This window comes from Netta rufina, assembly GCF_964035555.1.
Source record: "Netta rufina genome assembly, chromosome: 13".
In the NCBI taxonomy this organism is placed as follows: domain Eukaryota; kingdom Metazoa; phylum Chordata; class Aves; order Anseriformes; family Anatidae; genus Netta; species Netta rufina.
Genome location: NC_140136.1, coordinates 13428655 through 13448467, shown reverse-complemented (window position 1 = coordinate 13448467; position 19813 = coordinate 13428655). Strand labels below are relative to the sequence as shown.

At 42.5% G+C, this 19813-nt stretch overlaps 1 protein-coding gene across 2 annotated transcripts in view; it reads right to left on the bottom strand.

The window, feature by feature from the left end:
* The window catches only part of CBFB (core-binding factor subunit beta), a 41887-nt gene extending 22738 nt beyond the window's left edge, over window positions 1-19149 (bottom strand). Inside the window, exons 1-3 of one of the 2 annotated variants that reach the window (XM_084294955.1) lie at window positions 19008-19149; window positions 18747-18833; window positions 14374-14490 (exon numbers count right to left, since the gene is read on the bottom strand). In XM_084294955.1, the coding sequence (XP_084151081.1) occupies window positions 14374-14490; window positions 18747-18833; window positions 19008-19085 (282 nt within the window). In that variant the 5' untranslated portion in view covers window positions 19086-19149. The remainder of the gene's footprint in view (window positions 1-14373; window positions 14491-18746; window positions 18834-19007) is intronic. The other variant, XM_084294956.1, reaches the window with a different exon arrangement.
* Between the last annotated feature and the right edge of the window lie 664 nt (window positions 19150-19813).

The following is a 19813-nucleotide window of genomic DNA, read 5'->3' as shown; positions in this document are numbered from 1 at the left end:
AGTTACCATATAATCACTCAAATTTAGTGTAATTCACACTGAAAGCTGCATGTGCCTGCGCATGAACTCTCTCATTACTACACACAATAAAACAAACCGGCGCTTTTTTCCTTTATTGTAGAGAAAGGAATTTAGACTCCTTTCCCCCCTCTCTTCTTTCTGGGGAATGGAAACCACCTAAGACTGAAGCCAAAACCGTTTAACCACACATTTCCTTCTTTTCAGATAAAGCCATGCTGGTTCCCTCTCCATTTCCAAACCTAACAGAACGTTAATAAATTACTGCCCTTGTCTACGATCGCGTGATGTTAGCACACCTCAAAATCCAGCACAAAGTTATCTTTTAAGAACTTTCAGAGCTCGGTTCTGAAAATTGCCTGATGACAACCACAGCAAGATGGCAAAGGAAAAAAGCCACCTGATTTCTATAAAGATCCCAATTCCCCCCCTTAATATTACTGAACTATAAGACTTGGATTAAAACCAGATAAAAGGATGACTTTGCTAGAAAAACTCTTTCAAGGCTTTGTTGCTAACCCCAGATTAACTGCATTTATATAATCTTATAAACCATTCCCGACCCATCTGGTACGTTCAATAAGAGCATTTAGGAGCCAGGCTTGTAAGATTTGGAGACCTAGGTAAACTGTCACATATTGAAATCCGTACTTCTTACTAGCTTAAAGCAGCTGAATTTTTGTTCTGGTGGCTGTTACGCAAAAAATTTCCTTTCACTTCAAGATACAATTTCCACTTACAACTCCCACTATAAACCACTGTAGCATTAGACTTTTTTTTTTTTTAAAAAAAAAAAAAAAAAGAGAAAAGCAGACATGTCTGATGCTGGAAACAGGTTGGCTCTCAGAGTTCAAACAAATGCTCTGTTTGCTGCCCTAAAAGCCAGGAGGAGTAAACACGCTTATCTCAGGGCAGATTACCTGGCTTGAGGATGAGCAACACCACAAACACACGTGAACTTGGGAAGATGCTGCACAAATCCATTACGCTCAATGTAGCTGAGCTGTGCTTGTGCTTTCTCAACACACCAGCAGACCTCTGTGCCATGCTTTCAACATGCAGCATCTCACCTCACCTTCCCTTTGGTGCTCTTTGAAATGTTTTACGTTATTTTTCTTCACCTGAATTTGAATCAGTAACCTTCTCCAACTGCAACTGAGAGTTAACTTTGCTGTTCCAAGAAAAAAAAAATAAAAATCAGGGGCTTGGCTCAAGTAACACCGCTCGTTCTTACCGTAGAAGCCAGACTTGATTTGAATAAAGTGAAGCAGACAAACACCTTTTTTCTTGTCATTGAGAACAGTTGAGCACAAGACGTAAAACCTCAGTTTCACATCCTATTTTTGTCCTCTAGTAAATCCTTATCTCACAACACCAGGGTATTTAACTGATGCAATGCAGATACGCTATCTGAACGCTCCATCCACACATCCTGCAGTTAGAGAAAATGTTCCTTCTCCCTAAAGCACCCTGACCATTTCCTCCCCCAGACAGCACTCGGTTCTCACCACCCACTGACTAATGAATCAGCACCGTACCGCTGCTGGGACGGACTTGACCCCCCCAGGAAACACCAGTCCCCAGCCAAGTGGTGCCGTCCCCTCCCGTCTGTTTTCATTTTCCCAGCAGGCTGGAGCAAAAGGCATTCTTTCAGAAGCCACTCGGTCCTGACTCACCCTCTGCCTCGTCACACGGCTGCCCATTCATAACCGCTCACACGAGCCACGTACGTACGCCCCAGTCCTGCTCCTTCCCCTGAATCATACCCCGCTTCGAAATATTTCAACAGCAGCCTCCCCGGTGACTTCACGTATGAAACACTGACCACTAAGAAAGAAACAGCTGTAAACATTTACCCCAAGTACGAAAGATGTTAAATGGGTTAAGGCTAACCTCATCGTTTCAGCTTCTCACACCACCACCACCTCTGGACGCTGCTGAGTAAAAGGAGACTACCTAGTCAAAGAGGAAACCGTACATTCATCTTTTTCCTTTAACAGAAGTCTCAAAGGAGTACACAGGCGTTTTCGTAAATAAAAGGCTGTGGTCTTGCCATACCAATTTGGCATGGCTGTTGAGTCAGCCTGCCCTCCCCAGACACCGTGACTCTCGTGTGAGCATCCTGATCAGAGGGCTTCAGAAAGGGAGCAGGGCAGGAGGGGGAGCAGCAGCTGATGAAAGACCAATAAAACACCATCTGAAGTTTTGCAACAGAACAGACACTAAAACCCTTAGCTATTTATTTAGGGAAAAAGAACAGTTCCAATTTCGGAGCTAAATTACTTGAACATCTGAAGTTGCAGTAGAAGCTGACACCTCCATGCAAGGCTTCAGACTTAAAACATGAGAGATCAATAAATAAAAGAAACTAACGAAAAATAACCAAGTCAATGTAGTTTACAGCAAGTGTCAGAGCATCGGTTCCTTCTGAAACAGAACCTCTGTGACAGAGCCCTGGGGCCAAAACAGTGAATGGAAATGGAGGAAAAAATCGCATTTAAAATCACCAGGAAAACAACACTTTCTGGTGCTTTTAATCTGAGAACTACAGACGCATCACTACAAACTGGAAGAGCTCATAAAAGCCAACAAATTTATATCAATCCTTATATCTATCTCACTTCAAAGTGTACAATTATCATGCCTTTAAAAACAAAAGAAAAACGTTTCAAGTTACTTGGAAAGCTGCATCTTGAAATGGTTTCCACCCTACAAAACCAAGGTTCTGTTCGAGTTCAGACTTCACACCCTTCTGTAAAAACGCAAAGGAAGTGATACTTCCTGACAAAACACGACTCTTTCCTAAAGAGCCGTACGTGGATGACCGAGCTGTGGTTTTCACGATGAATACAGCCCGTAGGTCCCTCAAGGGTGGCACCCAAATCACCGCAGGCCCTCAGCAGCTCATGCACAGATGCTGATGAGAGACTGCAGGGCAGGGCGGTGGGCACAGGACACCCCACACACCACCATCATCTCTCCACCTGCAGCCTGCTCCGATGGCTCGGCTCTTCCTCATCCTCATCGTGCATGTGAAGGTATTTCTCTTGTAGCTTCTGGCTGGGTAAGGAACCTGGGAAGAGGCTGGTAAGACTGGGAATGATCAGTCTACGGTAGGGCATGAAACGTTCTCTGTAAAAAGCCCTTTTCAACTTCTTAGCTTTCCTCTGTGTTAGCTACACACACCATAAAAACAGACAAAATGCAAGAAAGCCATCCCAGACGTTAGCTTTCAGAATCTTTCCTTCCAGAAATTCTTAACATTCAAAATTAAATAGAGCAACCCTATTTCATCAGCTAGGACAAAGGTCAGTTCCTTAAGCAAAACAGAAATATCCATACCACTATGCTTGCTGAATCTCAATCTAGACTACTATGCTTGGAAAAAAAATAAAATAGATTTCTAAATGCAGCCTTTCACACTTTTTTTTTTGTTGTTTTAAGAACAAAAAGCAGTAGAAATACAAATACACCGTCAGGAACAAATCATATTGAAGAAAAGAATTTGCTGAACTACAAACTATCCCATGGATTGCTAACAGTCTGTATGAGAATTTTAATAGCAACGAGAAAGAAGTAAAAATAGCTGAGCACAGGGCTAATTCATTTATTACTTGCATGGCTGCGTTGCACATAAGCAATTAAAATTGTTGCTAAGATATTAAACCCCTGTATTTCCCCTTTTAGGGCAACATTTATTTTAGTTTGACAGTTACCGAAATATTGTTCACGCTAAATTCAGGATTCAGAAGAATGCAACTTTTTTTGGTGGTGTTGGTTGTGGGATTGTTTTAGCACAAGTTTTAGACTCATAAATGTATTCCCCCCCCCAAAGAAACTTATGAATTTACACATGCTAATGGCAAAGATGATTCAAGATGCAACCTGAAATATTAGCTTGAGGCATTTTGCAATCTCAAAAAACACTCAGTAAGTTCCACCAAAGAACACCCCAAGTACTTATTTTAGCTGTCTGGCTATAGCAGATGCATTTGGACAACAAGCGACAGCATTCCCTTAGCGTACTCCCTCAGGAAAGCAGGCACTCAGATTCAGAGCTGCAGAACCAGCTCAGAAAATGCCCGCTGTAATTTCCAGTTTCAGAGCAAAGCCTGATTGCCTGGCAGGATGCACCTGGGTCGGTTCTAAGGTGTGCATACAGAAATCACCTGGGCTTTATCATAAACAGAACTCAAGTTTTGAGAAACGCCTGTCTAGATACAATTACAAGCACAGCACCATCCATTTTTACAAGCAAATTCAGGTAAAGAAATTCAGGTACAGACCCCTGCTAAAACCATCTTGGGAGCAGTGTCAGAGCTGTGCCAAAGCCTCTCTCAACACACTTTCTATAGCGCCAAAATGCTACAGTGATGATTTTTGGTTTGGTTTCTCTAAGTTGGAAAAATAAAAGTAGAAAATTGTTTTTTCAACTTTACTGGGGAGCTAGAATTTACAAGTCACTTCAAGTCATTTCTATAAAAAATATCTTTTTCTTGTTTTGTTTTGTGTAATTAGCTAAACTATGGAACCATAGTTTAGACTCTGTTTCCAAAGCAGATCAACACTTCATTAAATGATGCAGGTTACTATTTCAGCTAACTAAATAACAAGTTGTAACTAAAAACAGGCATGAATCATTAATGATGTCAGAACAACAAATGTGATTAAAATCTGTGGAGACCTCAGCATTTTTTCCCTGGATTAAGATGACTGGTCAGTACTTATGCTTAAAAGTTACCATAGAAAAATCTAACATGCTATTGTACAGAAGCAATACTTGTTTAATAAACATCTGCAGACACGGTTCATCTTTCCAAAATATTGTAGTTGGACTGAGAAGGAAATACACACTACACTTGACCAAAACTACCCCCAAAAAACACCCTAATACAAAGCAAAGAACAGGTGGCTTTTTTTTTTTTTTTTTTTTTGCAGTGTTGCTACAAAAAAGCCCCAGTGCTTCCCAACATTAAATGTTTCATGCTCAGACTGTGTGCCTTCAAATAGGAAAAACCAACCACAGAGCTAGAACTCAGAATCAGCAAAAATGCAAGGAGCAGAACATCGGGATAATCTGAAAGGCAAATACGTGGTGGGGTTTTCCCCTGTGAAAATTTACAGGGTCTTTCATCGTTACAGCTGGATTTTACATCTCCTCTCCCAAAAGGGCACATATTTAAAAAGTCCCATTTTTCTAAGAGCAACATTTAACAAGAATGCTGTTGCAGCAAAATACTGCAGAGAGACCACTGCTCTTCTGTTTCTCCAAGAATGCACACACGTAACTGAGGAACTCTCCTGCTCACAAAACCAGTTCACTAACAGGGACACACACTGTTCTCTGCCACGTTGACAGAACATATTTTCCAGACACAAATTTCAAAATTGGTAGGGAAATTAGTTCTTTTCAAGCTTTCAGAAAATATTATAACAAAAGCCAGTTATAGCTAGAAACTCCAAAGAAGGTTTAGAAAGAGAGGTTTATCTAAAACATAGTATTTATATCATGCCACTTGTGTGCAAATAAACAGTCTCTTAAACCTGTGTTTTTAAACTGAGAATTTGAAACGTGTAATGAGAGTGTACTCAACCAGAAAAATACCTGATTTTGACAATATGGCCAAGCAACTAATAAAAACCACCTGGGAGCTGACCTGAGCAAGAGAGGAGAAAGAAAAATTGCCCTTTCTGCCTTCATTTTGTTCTCGAGCACTTTGACAGCCTCCCCCTTAAGCAGGATCTAAGTCTGGAAAAACTGAAAAAGGCCCACAAGCTGTACAAATAAACTGCATTAAACCAGAACTTACTGGGGAAAGAAAAGAAAAAAGCACAAAGACAGACCAGATGTCCCCTTTTAAAAATAATTAAACAATAGAAGAACTGGCACACCCATAAAAAAGAACTTGAACAGGAGTAAGAGGTACTCCTTCTGATCCTTTCCAGCTAAAGCTAACATGCAAAGCAAGAAGAGCGAGGCTATCTGACAGACAAGACATAAGATCTTGTGTTGGGTGAGGTTGGCCTTTGGCCCTCATCCTTCAAAGCTATTCTGAAGGAGCTGCAGCATCCACAGCACTTGAAATCCTTGGCTTTTTTTTTTTCCTGAAACTAATCCAAGTATCAAAACACAGTAACAATGATGACACTTACTATCTGGCCTTTCTCCTACCCCCAAAATTGGCTTGAGAAATGTTCATCACTTCCAAAGGGAAAAAGACAAAAAAAAAAAAAAAAAAAGGAGGAAAGATGGGCACAAAGTGGTAGGTGAAGAAAAAAAGAATAAAGAAAAAGATGGTACAAATGTAAAAAAAAAAAAAGTTAAATTCATTTTTCTGTACTTTTACATTTGATTCGTTTTGCTGTACTTTCCTAACCACAAACATAACTGAATCAGGTTCTTTCACAGAAATTAGGCACATACAGTAAGAAGTGCAGTCAAGGACTAGTGCATGAATATTTATTCAACAAGTAGTACAGCATCAAGCCGTAAAACAATCCGAGCTAGTCATTTTTGTTTTTTTGCATAACATAACTACTTAGCGCTCATCACCCAATAAAATTTTATAGTGTCAAAGTTACTCTGTAGAAAATTATCAGCTTCTGCAGAGAATCATCGTTAGCAATGGCTTAGAATTTCCTTTAGTGAAGTAACATTTGCAGATATATTCTCAATAGCAAGTTCTCCAAACAGCAAAATCCTTTGGAAATCTGTAAAATTCAGTTAAAGATGGTGAATAACGTAACCATACCTTTAGTAAGTCAAAATGCACGACCAAGCAAGGACAGAACCAGCAGAACCAACATGGTCCGTGGGAGAGGGGAACTGATTCAAACCCTTATGCACTATTTATTTTTGCTCCCTATAGGCCACCTACTGATTCTTTTTCTTTAAGTTCAAAAAACAAAAAGCAATCATAGCTGACATGAGTTATACTTCCTCAAAAGCCTGAGCCTCAAGTTCCAGATACCAGAACAGAGCTAAAAAAAAAAAAATTCCTGCTGCTTCTTTGACTGCTTTGTCAAGAAAGTGCCATCCTGTGTGTTCCACGAATTTTGTTGCAAGCTCTTTTGAAGTGATTACAAACACCAGCTTTCTGGTCTGCTGTAACTAAACACCCGAGTTTTCCTTGATGGAAACCCACCAGGCTACCAGGTTTTACAGTCGCATCGCAGGGTACTGTGCTCTGCTTCCCCTTGTTGGAAGCATCCGGATACAAGATGATTGCCCGCTGCTCCCATACCCAAGGGGAAGTAGTTGCCCTCAACATCCAAAAAAAATAGTAGTAATAACAACCAGAGAAGCATGCAGGCTTTATGAAGAAATCCCCAAACACTCTTTAGCAGCATGAGAAAAATACACTACCGTAGTTGTTTTATTTTGTCTAGACGCTTTCCTGCTTGAGCTTTCCCATTCTTAAGCATTCTCTAGGCTTATATTAGTTTTCCAAAAAGAAAACAAAAAAAGCCCAATATTGCCTCTACCAAAGAATGTGGGCTTTCCTTTTTTTTTTTTTTTTCCTCCCCTTCCATTTTTTAAAGGAATACACTATCTGGAAGCAAGCTATAATTTCTTCTCATCACCTCTGAACGGTTTCATCAATATTCACGGCTTCTTGGTCACTATCAAGAGGATTTCATGAGGACATCACAATTCTATGATGCCATGACATAAAGGCTCCCACTTACTCTCCCACAGCTGCTTTCTTCCCTAGATTTCAGACCTTGAATTGAGATCTGTGACAGACACCATTCTGTCCTCAGTCACTCTATTTCAACAGAAAATTGATGTTTCACGACCCTTACTTGAAAAGTTATGACAGATTTAAAACCTTTTCATGACACTTTCCATAGATTTTGTGCTCTGCATTTATACCAGAGGAACAGATAAAACAAGTTGCAGAAAATATATGGATAAAACATCTGCAGATCAACTATTCCCCAGAATATGACCTGCTCATTAATACTCGTATGTGCTTGGAACAGCAACCTTGCACGAGAAAAAGTCCTTATTTTATCTATATTATTGTCACAGTACATATTTCACCAGGCCAACTTGCTAAACATCAAATATGCAATTAAGCAAGCTAATTAGCTCATTTTGTTACTTGTGCTTAGGACAATAAAGCTTGAAGAAACACTTCAGTAACTCTGCAAAAAAATGAGTTTCTTGTAGCTAGCGTTTAATCACCTTATTGAGTATTTCTTTGAGACTGAGGTATTAAGTGATTTTTCACAAAGAAACAGACATCTTCAACAGTGATGCTCATCTTTTTCTCATTCATTTAAAAGAAGAGCAAAGAAGCATAATGTTAACAGCTTTGTTTAGTAAGTGGAGACTGATATGCAAACAAGAGGATTCAACAATCCAAATGTCTGGATTTCTTCCAAAGTCTAAGCTGCAGGGATCTTAAGTACTGCTTTCATCCACGCTACACTCATCTGTCCTTATGTATCATCACCGGTTCCCAAATGCAAAATTTAGCTCACTAACTTGCCCCGGTTTTGTTTCTCTTCTGGGAAACTCTAGGAGGATGGGTATGAGTAATTTTGATGTCTTGTCTATACAACTCTAATGGATGCATTTAGACCTCTGGAAAAAGCTTGAGGTTATATATAAAGTATGACTGAATAACTGCTTCTACAACATGTAATAAAAGCTAATCAAAAAAAGGTTTACTGATGGCAGATCTTAAGGACTTGGGACCTACAGCGAGAGCCAATAGGCAGGCACCACAAATGGCACAAACATGTTTTTAAGTGCGGTTCATAAGCATTGCTTCAAAATGGTACAAGCGTGTCATGTACCAGAAAGGATGAACAAGGCTGCGTGCGGTGACAGAAGTATTTGGAGGACAGGGGAGAGAACGGGTTAAGGGGAAAAGGCTGTGGATACTTGTCACATGAGAGATGCCCGCTGTGACTCATGCTCTAATGGAGGAGAGCACCCTAGGATAAATCAGTCTTCAGGAACAACTGTCCAAACCTCAGCCCGTGGCTGCCTGCCAGCACAGGACAATATGTACCTAACAAGCTAGGAGCTCTAAAGATTTCTCTTCCCCCCCAACAACAAGCTCCTGTTAACAGTGTACGAACAGGACGCAAATAGAGGAATTTCCCATTTTTGAAGGAAAATAAAGAGCAAATATGGATGCTGTGACTACTCAGCTTCAACAAGAGTCTCAATTTGGTAGCTCTGCTGGAAGCAACAGCAGGTCATAAAGAATACCACCTCGAAGTATCTAGTTAAAACAAGCAAGTTTCACTCTCTGCTAAAGAAAAAGGCTATAGACACATAAAGTGACATATCTGGGGAGGGAGAAAGAGAGGAACCTGAGCAGTCTCTGCTAAAATAAAAGAGATCTTAAACACACCATCATAAAATGTAAAAACACAAGCATCTACTAGAAATATTTACGCAGACCATACACACAATCCTGTATCAAATTGATCAAGGGGACCGTGTAGGGAAGTGGATTCTTACCTACTAAGGCTTTAGAGGACCCCTGACACACAACTCCAATAAATAAGCAAAGAAATGAGCAAGCTGTTTTGTCAGGCTGAACATGAACTGGTTACAAGACCAACCCTGTGTACCTGCTGTCAGAACAAACACACACTGACTTTCTTCTTCAACACCTACAGAAGGAGCCTGAGAGCCACAAGCGAGCATCAGTGATGGGGGCTTCGTCAGGGCTCCACTCAGATGTCCTCTGCTCAGTGTTCCTGTGCTAAATTGAAAATAAGCCAGAACAGTAATCCTGTGTTATTCTGCTAAAACAAAGGGAGAGATCAGCAGCTGAACAGGCTCGCTATTTGGCCCTAAAATACTGCTACCCTAATCCACTGGGGCATTAGGAGCTAGCCTAAAGATCAGTTAGGGACTGTAGAAAGCCACGCAAGGATCCTCAACTCCTGAGCTTTCATCTGTGAAGCAGCAAGGCTGCTCTGCAGTCCTGCAGGACAGCTCCTGGAAAGCGGACCGTCCTCAGCAGATGGCCTCACATACTAAGAGACGAGCCACACAATGTGCACAGCACTGCTTAAATGCTGGCATTTGCTGTCTGTCACACCTTACATGCCACCATGTAGAAATGACAAAGTCTTGGTGACTTATCTCATGGCTGAGACGGTAGCACACCATCAAAGCTCCTTTCTTCCAGGGAACACATACAGCAACTCCACCAGCAGTGAGAACATTTTAGATGGAAAAATTCCCCAGGTCCCAGCTACTGGTGGGCTGAAAATAGAGCAATGTAAAGAAAATAGCTCTTTGGCACTACAGCAGTGTAAGAACTGAGAGCTGAAACCGTAAGTTAGATTCTCTTATTTGTTCAAAAGCGTACCAAAGAAACCTGCTACTCCAACTTGGTTTGGATGAAGTAATATTTCAGCTAAATTCTTCAAATAGAGGTGTGAACCAAAGAAACCTCTGATTCAACGCAGGTTAGCAGAGGTATTCAGGCATTACTCATAAATTAAGCTTTCGTTTTCCAAGCAAATCCTGCTGGGTACACCACGATCCTATGTTTGACTAGAAACTGCATTTGCTCAAGAAACAGAGCGGTCAATATGTCATCCCAATCACCCGCCAAAGTTTATTGCTGACGTCAGAAGAAAAAGTTGCTGTGGGGACAAGTGCTATTCATCAAGCCACATAACTAATTCTCGTGAGAGAAGGGGACAAGTGCAAAATGAGCGCTGTTGACTGCCATTTAAATTTAGTTTTTACTCAAATACACCACCTCTCTCACTCTATATTTCTGTAACTGCTGTGGTGTCTCCAGTGTGACAGAAATCCCAGGTTTTATGATTCATCGAAGCAATTAAAATCAACTTCAAGCTACGTAAATTTCCTACTTAGGACAGAAAAACGGCACATGAGGAGAAACTCAGCACTACCAGGAAGAAAACTAAAGTCCAGTATTCTTTACTTATGGCTGGAACAGAGATAATGGCCTAGGGAGCAGAAAGTCCAACTACATCTCATGTGTGGTGTACCAGGTACCCCAAATCGATTTCAAGCCTGTCTGACGCGCTGTGCTCCGGAATCGTGGAGTTCGCCATGTATGGCACTAAAATAAGCCTGTGCTGAAGATTCTGGTTTATGAGCAGCTGCTGCTGAGCAGCAGACAGGAAGTTCAGCTGCATTAGAAATGAGATGGAGAAGAGTATTAGAAAGGGGAGGGGAAGTAGAACAACTTCACACACTTCATCGGCGCAGTAACCGATATTTAAACAATAAAAGAACATCTGAGAACTAACATGCTTTGAGGCAAGAAAGACCAGAGCTATATATAAGACTTAGAAAAATGAAAGAAAAAACAGAGGTATTTTATCTTACTGTGAAAAGAATACAAAATGAATGATGAAAAAAAAATTGATCTCACAGTTCTTAACAGAACAAGGGGACAATGAGATTTCAGCCAACAGATGATGCTACTACACCACCTGCCTCTGGGTTTCTTAAAAACATTTATTTGTGTGTTCTTAAAGGAAAAAGAAAAGAAAGAAACGGATGCTACCTGACAATACGCGGGACCACAAAGCCTCAGTACGATTCAGGTATCTGGACAGAGGACACACTCAATTTGGCACTCCCCACCCCACACAAGGCTGCAATGAAATAGCATCCTACAATTCCTACAGTCCAGGAATCTAGGGAGCAAGTTTTACTGCTCTGTATTCTTTTGCTATGACAAACCTAAAAAAACCAACAACTCTAAAATACCTAATTACTTTTGCTAATAAACAAAGAGAACACACGATATTAAAAGATTCAGCTCAATATTTCTATTCATTTTAAACTCAAGTGAACACTTTGCTGTTCTATTTTTGAATTAATGAAGACTGGGTATCCACTAGTGGCCTACCCAACCATCATGAACACCAGAAACATTAAAAGTCAAATAAAGCATAGGAAAAATCCCCGCGTTAAGAAATACCAGGCTGAAAAACCTCAAGCCTACAAAGGAAATATTTACAGAGTCCTGACTTTTCACGTGGATTCACAAGGGTGTTTCTCTTTCTAAAATTCAGTCATTTAAGAAGGCAATCCCAGCAGATGCCACGCTGGTAACTTTGTCGATATGTACAAAGCTCCTTGGGCACAACAGTGACACGCTCAAACTCTGGATAAACTATTTTGGGCCATCACTTGCTTGGCCAAACAGTGAAGCAGAATTCCAGAATATAAATATTCTAGCGCTGGAAAGTTTATCTGCATTCTAGATCTCAAACTAATGCCTAAAATAATAATTAACTGACAGCTCCCCCCATAGCCTTTTTTTATTCATATAATTAAAAACATGCCTTGCTGGCTTAGCTCCAGTGATGAACAAACACACATTATGCACTGCCTGAAGAATCAAAGCTCATAAAACAATGTTGCACAGAGCTACAGAAATCACATGGCGTTAAGAGACTGCCGAAGCCTATGAAAGAAATTCTTAATAAAGCCAGGCTACAGAAATCTACAGAGAACAAAAAAATCTCAGACCATTCAACTGATAAAACACTTAACTGTTTCTGTTGATAACGTAAGCAGCTCTCTCCCGTTCTGCTTGCTCCTCTTCTGAAGTTATGGGAGTGGCTTACTTTCAGGCGAGTTTAATTTTGTGCAGAGCCTGCGTTCACACGTGATTCACAATAGTAAAGCCTGATTACAATGGCAAATTTGTGATTTGCTTGTCCTGGAGCATAACGCTAATCCCATTTATTAGTGTGTCCACCTCCAGCCTCTTTTTGGATGAAAGACTGAACAATCTAGTGAAGCACTCTAGAATTTACTGTAAACAGACATAAAACAGGGAGTGGCACACATGAAGAGACTCCTGCTCTATTCTAATACGCAGCTTATCTGCCTGGTTCTTACCTGATTAAGCCAACACAAGGAAATGGATGAAATAGTTCAGTACTTTAAGAATTCATTCAGGGAAAATAAAGTTAAAAAATATATAGGAGTAAATAAAATTATTTTTGAACTGGCAAGAAGAAAGACCTCAGTCTTCTTACACATTACAAGAAAAATTCCTCTTTCAATTGTGAGCCAGAATCAATATTTTTCAGTAAGAGCCAGATTCAATTCAGCTTCCTTAGCAAAGCAAAGCAGTCAGTGCCCAGCATAGCCAACTTCACTCCCTCTCCCCCGGTTCGTCAAACTTCTGGAAGCCTCACAGGACTGAACGGAAAACAATTTTTTCCAAAAAAACTCGTTAAGTTCAATTCCAAATACCATATCTGCCCTCAGGAATTTTTTTTTCTTCCAACCAGGTTTTCCCCACCATAGGAAATATTTATCTTCCTACCTAGCAGCAGTTAAAAGATGCAATATATCGTCAACCCTGAACACGCTTCAAATATTTCCTCCAGCCTGTTAGATCTGGTAATGTTAACTGCTACTCATTATGAGATTGGGCAAAAACTTTTAGGCAGAAGCCAGAACTTTATAGTCTATTAAAATCTTTAAAGTCAAAGAGCTGTAGAGAAATTAGCCTGAACCTGAAAGGCCGAGAGGCCTTAAGTGCTGGTCCAAACCTACTGAGGTCAGCAGAAAGTCTCCTATTGACTTCAGTGATCTTTGGATCAGTTCCAAGGCATCTAGAGCAGCATAGGTAAGAGACAGCATCTACATTTCTAAAAGGTATGTTTTTCCTGTAAAACAAAACCAGTTATAAGCGATTTCAGTAACTTCATTTTAACTGACCAGACTAAGCAAGGTTTCTGGCTTTAATTCTCACACAGCTTCGCAGTAATATCACTGTCATTAAGGAACTCCTGCTTTCAGTGTCAGTCCACGGGACAACCACCTCAGAAAGAAATCAAATGTCACGAATCAATTTTGAAAGCAATGCTTATTCTGTATTACCACTTATGGTGAAAGTGGGGGGGGGGGGAAAAAAAGACTCATTCCACTCGACACCACGTTGACTGCTTGCTGTGTCAACTGGCAACCTAAGACCCAATGAAGTAATGAGGTCAGAAGGCAAATGTTCGTTAGCCCACCACAACTGGGCAGCCAACGTCTGATTTCTCTACCACTCTAGAAATACACCATTAACAATTTAAGCTGCTCCCAAAATTCTAAGGTAGCATGACCGAAGAAAGTTCTGTTCTTCAAAATAATGAAGAGCCACCAGGACCAGCCACGTGTTTCCCTCCAAAAATATTAACACGTTTCAAAACAATGTTAATATTTATACCAGTATTGTACTGGCTTGCAGTCACACTTGCAGACTACCTACATGCACCAAGATGGGAATTATTAGTAATTTCACATCATACACGCAGCCCATACTAATCAGACCACAAGCACAGCATAAACGTTTCTTTCAGTTGCAGCAATTTCCTTCTTACCTTGCCTCCTTCTCTTTCAAAGTCGACATACTCCCGGGTCGGTGTCTGTCGCTGCTCCCCCTGCCAGCTGGCCGGAAAAAACTGGAGAGACAGATTGGTTCCTGTGGCCACAAAAGCCTTTTAGAAAAATCAATACAAACAGGATCAGGGAGCAAGACATTACATAAATTATGCAGGCAGTCATTTATTTTTACATCAGTTTATGTCTTAAGCCAGGCAGCATAGAGAATACTTAAAGTCAAAAACATGCACTCATCATTTTTCTTAAGTATTAAGTTACAAACATCTGATTCCATTTTGACAACATTTGCCATTGGCTGCTTCGGATATAAAATACAACATGGAATCAATACTTCTTTCAAATCAGTTTTGCTGACATTAGAATCTGTCATTTCGGTTCTGTCTGGATACCCTACACCAACTTAGTATCTAAAACATTAAAAATTGCCTACGCTTTTTAAAGAGCTTGCATATCCCTAAAAAGAAGTCGTTCTGGAGGAAAATGAACTCCAGAGACCTGTTACCAGGGACAACTTTTTTTGCGAGGAAAGGAGCTGTTTCTTCTCAGAATACACTTGCACCTTGATGAACAGTTATCTGACCTGAAAAGCAGATATTCCTATTGCATTGTCTGCAAGCAAGCGTCAATTCAGCTCTGTTAAAGTTCCCAGGACAAAGTCCTGCTGTCACATTAAGAAAGTGGTGAGATCCAGGATGCTGCATCAGGGAGAACACCTTGGAATAGGAATTGAGGAATTTCTCCCAGCTGCAGCCCTTTGTAAAGTCATTAGAGGGACTAACTTAACCATACTGGAAAAAAGCATACACTGCTCTCAAGTAAATATTTCCTACGGCTTCCAATGAAAATAAGATTGTTTTCTTTAGGAACTCTGTATTTATTTGTACATCTTATCAGCACCAAGCAGCATGCCAACTTCTAGATGGGGAAAAAAATAGGTTTTTGCTTCCACAATCTGATTCACGGTGTCTCCCTTCTCTGATACACTACAGTGCATCCTTCAAGCATGCGAATACTGGAACACACCGCCAGAACACAACTCTGCTCAAAATCTCAGGGTCAAACATGTTTTGTTGCAATCAAATCACACTGTATTGATTACCATGATCACTTAGATTTAAATGGTCATTAATCCAGAATACATTTTTTTTTTCCTTAAAAGCTACACAGATACTATCCAAATAGTTGGATTTTCCTGACAAGCAGATTCCTTTCAAGCAAGCCAGAATAGAGCAGCTTCATGGTATAAATATAACCGTGCTGCTGCCTATGACACAATAGCTCTACATGTTATTTAAGATAGTTCCGGTCATGTACTGCAACACTGTCACAGGATTAATACCTCCCATTTTGAAAGTAGAAGTGCTTTGTCTTGACTTTCCTCCCCCCCACCACGGGAGACCAATGCTCTACAATCAAGTTCCATCCCAGGCTATTTTTTTATTTTATATATATTATTTTTTTAAATCACCTGCTAAACCCATTCTTGACATCATTAAAAATTAAGAATCTGTCCTACTCGTACTGAAGGGATACCATACCCGTGCATTAACACTTCTTTGCAGTATGATACCCTGAGACATTTCCATCAAGGTAACAGAAGCTTCATCAGCAATACACTTGCCCAAAAAGCACCAAAACTGCCAGGGGCTGCAGATCATTAGCATCCAGCTTGCTTCTCCTACCCCCTTTGCTACTCTAAGTTACTACTCTACACACAAACTACCTTCCCATCTCCCAGCATCTTTAGCAAATACGTCTTTTGCACTCCTCAATTTATGCCAGGTGCCCAGGAGTGCAACCTCTGCAGCCCTCTGGACCGCTCCAGCACCCATAGGTCCTGGGGATACTGGGCCAGAACTTCCCTTGCTTTCTGGGAATCTGAGCGAGGCAGAGAAGCACCCGATTCTTCCCACCCCCTGCATGTGCTGGAGGAACGTGAAAAAGCATGGGAATAATATTAGCAAAAAAAAAAAAAAGAGAAAAGAAAATGAAAGTAGACAAATTCCCACATCCTCATGGAGTCATGCAGGCAACATTTAGGCCACCAGCTCTTTAAAAGCTGCGTGGAAAACTTACTCTCTTGATTGCTGAAGCCTGCTTTCTCCCTTTGTAAAGATAAAACCACCCGATTAAAATACCATGTGTGAAAATCATCGGTCAATACTGAAAAATTGAAGAACGGTCTTGCTAGTAACCACAGAGAACTACCCTGGACCCAGAATTTTCCTTAAGGTAAGGAATAAAATAGCAATTATCATCATCACATTATTATCAAAGTAGTATACTTGAAATTAGCGAAATTGTAATTTGCTATACAGAGCCTTTTAAAGCTCTGTCTGAAATGCTAAAAAGCTTATCAGGTAGCACCAGGGTGATCTGACCTACATCTAGGCAACGTAAACACAAGCAAGTGCCTTCCAACCAAGCGCAGTTAGGAAGCCTCCGAAAACAAATTGCAAATGCAAAGTTATTTTCAAGTTATCAAAGCAATTTAACACCAGTGAAACAGCAATCTCAGTTACTTTTTCCATTAATACTGGTCATTATTTTCCTTGCTCAATCAAGAGCTATTTAATCGAAGTAACCAGCAACCTATCGCCAGTTCCACGTTAAATCCTTAAGCTGTTCTCTGCCTTTTTTTTTTTTTTTTTTTTGTCTATTTAAAAATATGTAAGGTCATTTGCAAAGGCTCCCTTTGGAGATAAAAGAATAAATCCTTGATGTCTGGAAAAACATTCAAGACTGAAAAAAAAAAAGTACAACTGCTAGCTCTTTTTAACATCAGTCATTACACACACTACGTTTCCAAATAAACCCGACTGCTTGTGCCCTGTTCACAGAACAAAACCAGATGTTTCAGATCAAGAAATGTAGAGGCTGTTTTATAATTAAGTAGATGAAAAAATATGTAGAACAGACATTGCTGGTGGCTTCCAAGGGATGAAGTTCTGGCAGGGAAAGACGGCAGGCTTAGAAGTACAAAGGTGAACCTACAGCGATTTCCCATTTATAGAAATAACTGCGTATGTGGCATTAGAAAGCTAGTTCTAAGCTAAACGTCCTTTGTTTGTTTGTTTTCTAAGGGAAGGAATCAGGTATACGCTGCACTGTCACCTGTTCAGGAACTTCAAATGCTTGCAGACAATTGTTTTCCTTACCTACCCATTGTTTCCCTGGTGACTTTTTAAAGGGAGCAAACAATGAAAAATTAATGCAAAAACATACTAAAATAAGGGAGACTGACAACAGGAGGCCTCTCATAAAATAGTATTACAGGTTCAAAACCCACAGATGGGTAAGATCTAGGTAAAATAAAGTTACTTAGTACAAGGTAAGGATACCCTTTTACACAGAAATGCAAATAAACAGGATCGGCTGTGGTAATTAGTATTCAATTATATTTCGGTACGGTGCTGCATAAAGGATTTCACTGTGAGCTGACTAGTAATACCTAGGTGATCTCTGAGGTCTTCTCCAACCTAGCCGACACTACGACCCACGCTGAGGGAAATGACAGAATCGCCATAAAACCAAACTAGGTGAAAGTAGGGGTCGCTTCTGCGGGAAGGGAACTTTTACCTTCTTTTCTCACTATCTTTTAAACGAAAAAAGAGGTTACTTCTGCATTTGGGGAGCAGTTAAGAGTTAACAGCCTCGCAGAAACACTACACCACGCCGATCTTACAGAAGGAACATATAGCAGCAAGCAAACCAGGAAATAGCCAGTCACTTCTCGGCTGCTGCGAGCCGCACTTCGTCTCACACTTTAATTCAGCAGAGCCCGGGCTAACCCTAATGAATGAGGGAAAACAGGGCTCAAGTTGCCACTTCCAAAGCCTGATTTTGAAGAGCGTTCGCTTGAGCTCACGGACACATCACGCAGCCCATTCGGGGACTTTTAGCTAGCTCCTTTGGACGATTTCAGCTCCGAAAATTACTGTTTCCTCAGAGAATAAGCATTAAAATCTGAAAGTGAAGGCTCCGCGGGCTCCTCGCCTGCGTCCCCTGAGGGGAATCCTCGCTCTGCTGCGAAGCCCGCACCGCAGCGTTTGTTATTTAGAGGAAAAAGGGGGGAAAAAAGGAGGGGGAAAAAACAACCCAAACACAACTTTCGGGCAAAGGGCCGGCCGAGGAGCAGCCAGAGCCCCGCCACACCCAGCAAGGAGCCTTTGGGCTTAATTGCTTCGGCGCCTTCCTCCTCTCCTCCTCCTCCTCGGAGCTCACCCAAACTTTTCGGGGAGGCAGCGCCGCGGTCCCAGCCCGGGGGGAGCCCCGGGGACCCCCACAGCGCCCCGAGGGGGCCCCAAACCCACCCCGGGGACCCCCCCAAACGCCCCCCGGCCCCACTTACGATCTCGGAGCGGCCGTCCCGGCAGGCGTTTTGGAAGCGGGCCTGCCTCTCCTCGTGGGGCCGGTCCCTGAAGCCGGTGTATTTAATCTGCGGGGCACAGGGCGCTCAATCAGGGGGGGAAGATAAGGGGCAGCGCGGCGCACAGACTGCGCTACACCCCCCACACACACACCCCTCCAGGTCCCCATGAGGAAAGTTTCCCCTCGGTGAGGCCAGCCTCCCCCCATCAGCCTTCCTCCCTCCCTCCCTCCTCTGCCTCACCTCGCACTCGCGGCTCAGCTTCCTGAAGAACTCCTCGTTCTCGAACTTGCTCCGCTGGTCGGGGACGACCCGCGGCATGGTGGTGGGGCCGCCGGCTGCCCTTCCTCCCCCCTCCTCCTCCTCCTCCTCCTCCTCCCTTCGTCCCTCCTCCTCCTCCCTGTCCCAGCCCCGGCGCTACGCCTCGCCCTTTGTTAGCCCCCAGCCGGCGCCCCCCCCCTCCCTTCTCCTCCTCCTCCTCCTCCTCCTCCTCCTCCTCCTCCTCCCCCCGCCGCGCGCGCACAGCCGCCGCCCGCCCCCGCCCCCTCCCCTCCGACTTCCTCCCCGCCCCGCCAACTCCGGCCGGGCACAGCCGCGCCATTCACAACTCCGCCGCTACCACTGCGCTTGCGCTGCTGCTGGTACTGCTGCTGCTAGTGCTGCTGGTACTGCTGCTACTGCTGCCACTAGTGCTGGTGCTGCTGCTGCTCCTGCTGCTGCTGCGCCTCGGGGGCTCGCGCGCCGCCCGCTGAGGCGGGAAAGGGGAAGCGCGAGGGGAGGAGGAGGAGGGGGGATGGCGCCCCCCCCGCCTCATGGTGAGGGGAGCCGCCTCGCTCCCCTTTTTTTCGCTAACGCGGCTCGTTCAGATGGTTTCCGGCTTCCTGCTGCGAGGGGAGCAGCAGCAGAGCTGCTGAGGGAGGGCGGGATGGCACCCTCAGCGCCCTTCAGCCCCCTCAGCTCCACTCAGTCACTTCCAGTCCCCTCAACCACCCTCAGCCCCCTTCAGTCACCTCCAGTCCCCCTCAGCCCTTCTAAGTCCCTTCCCGCCC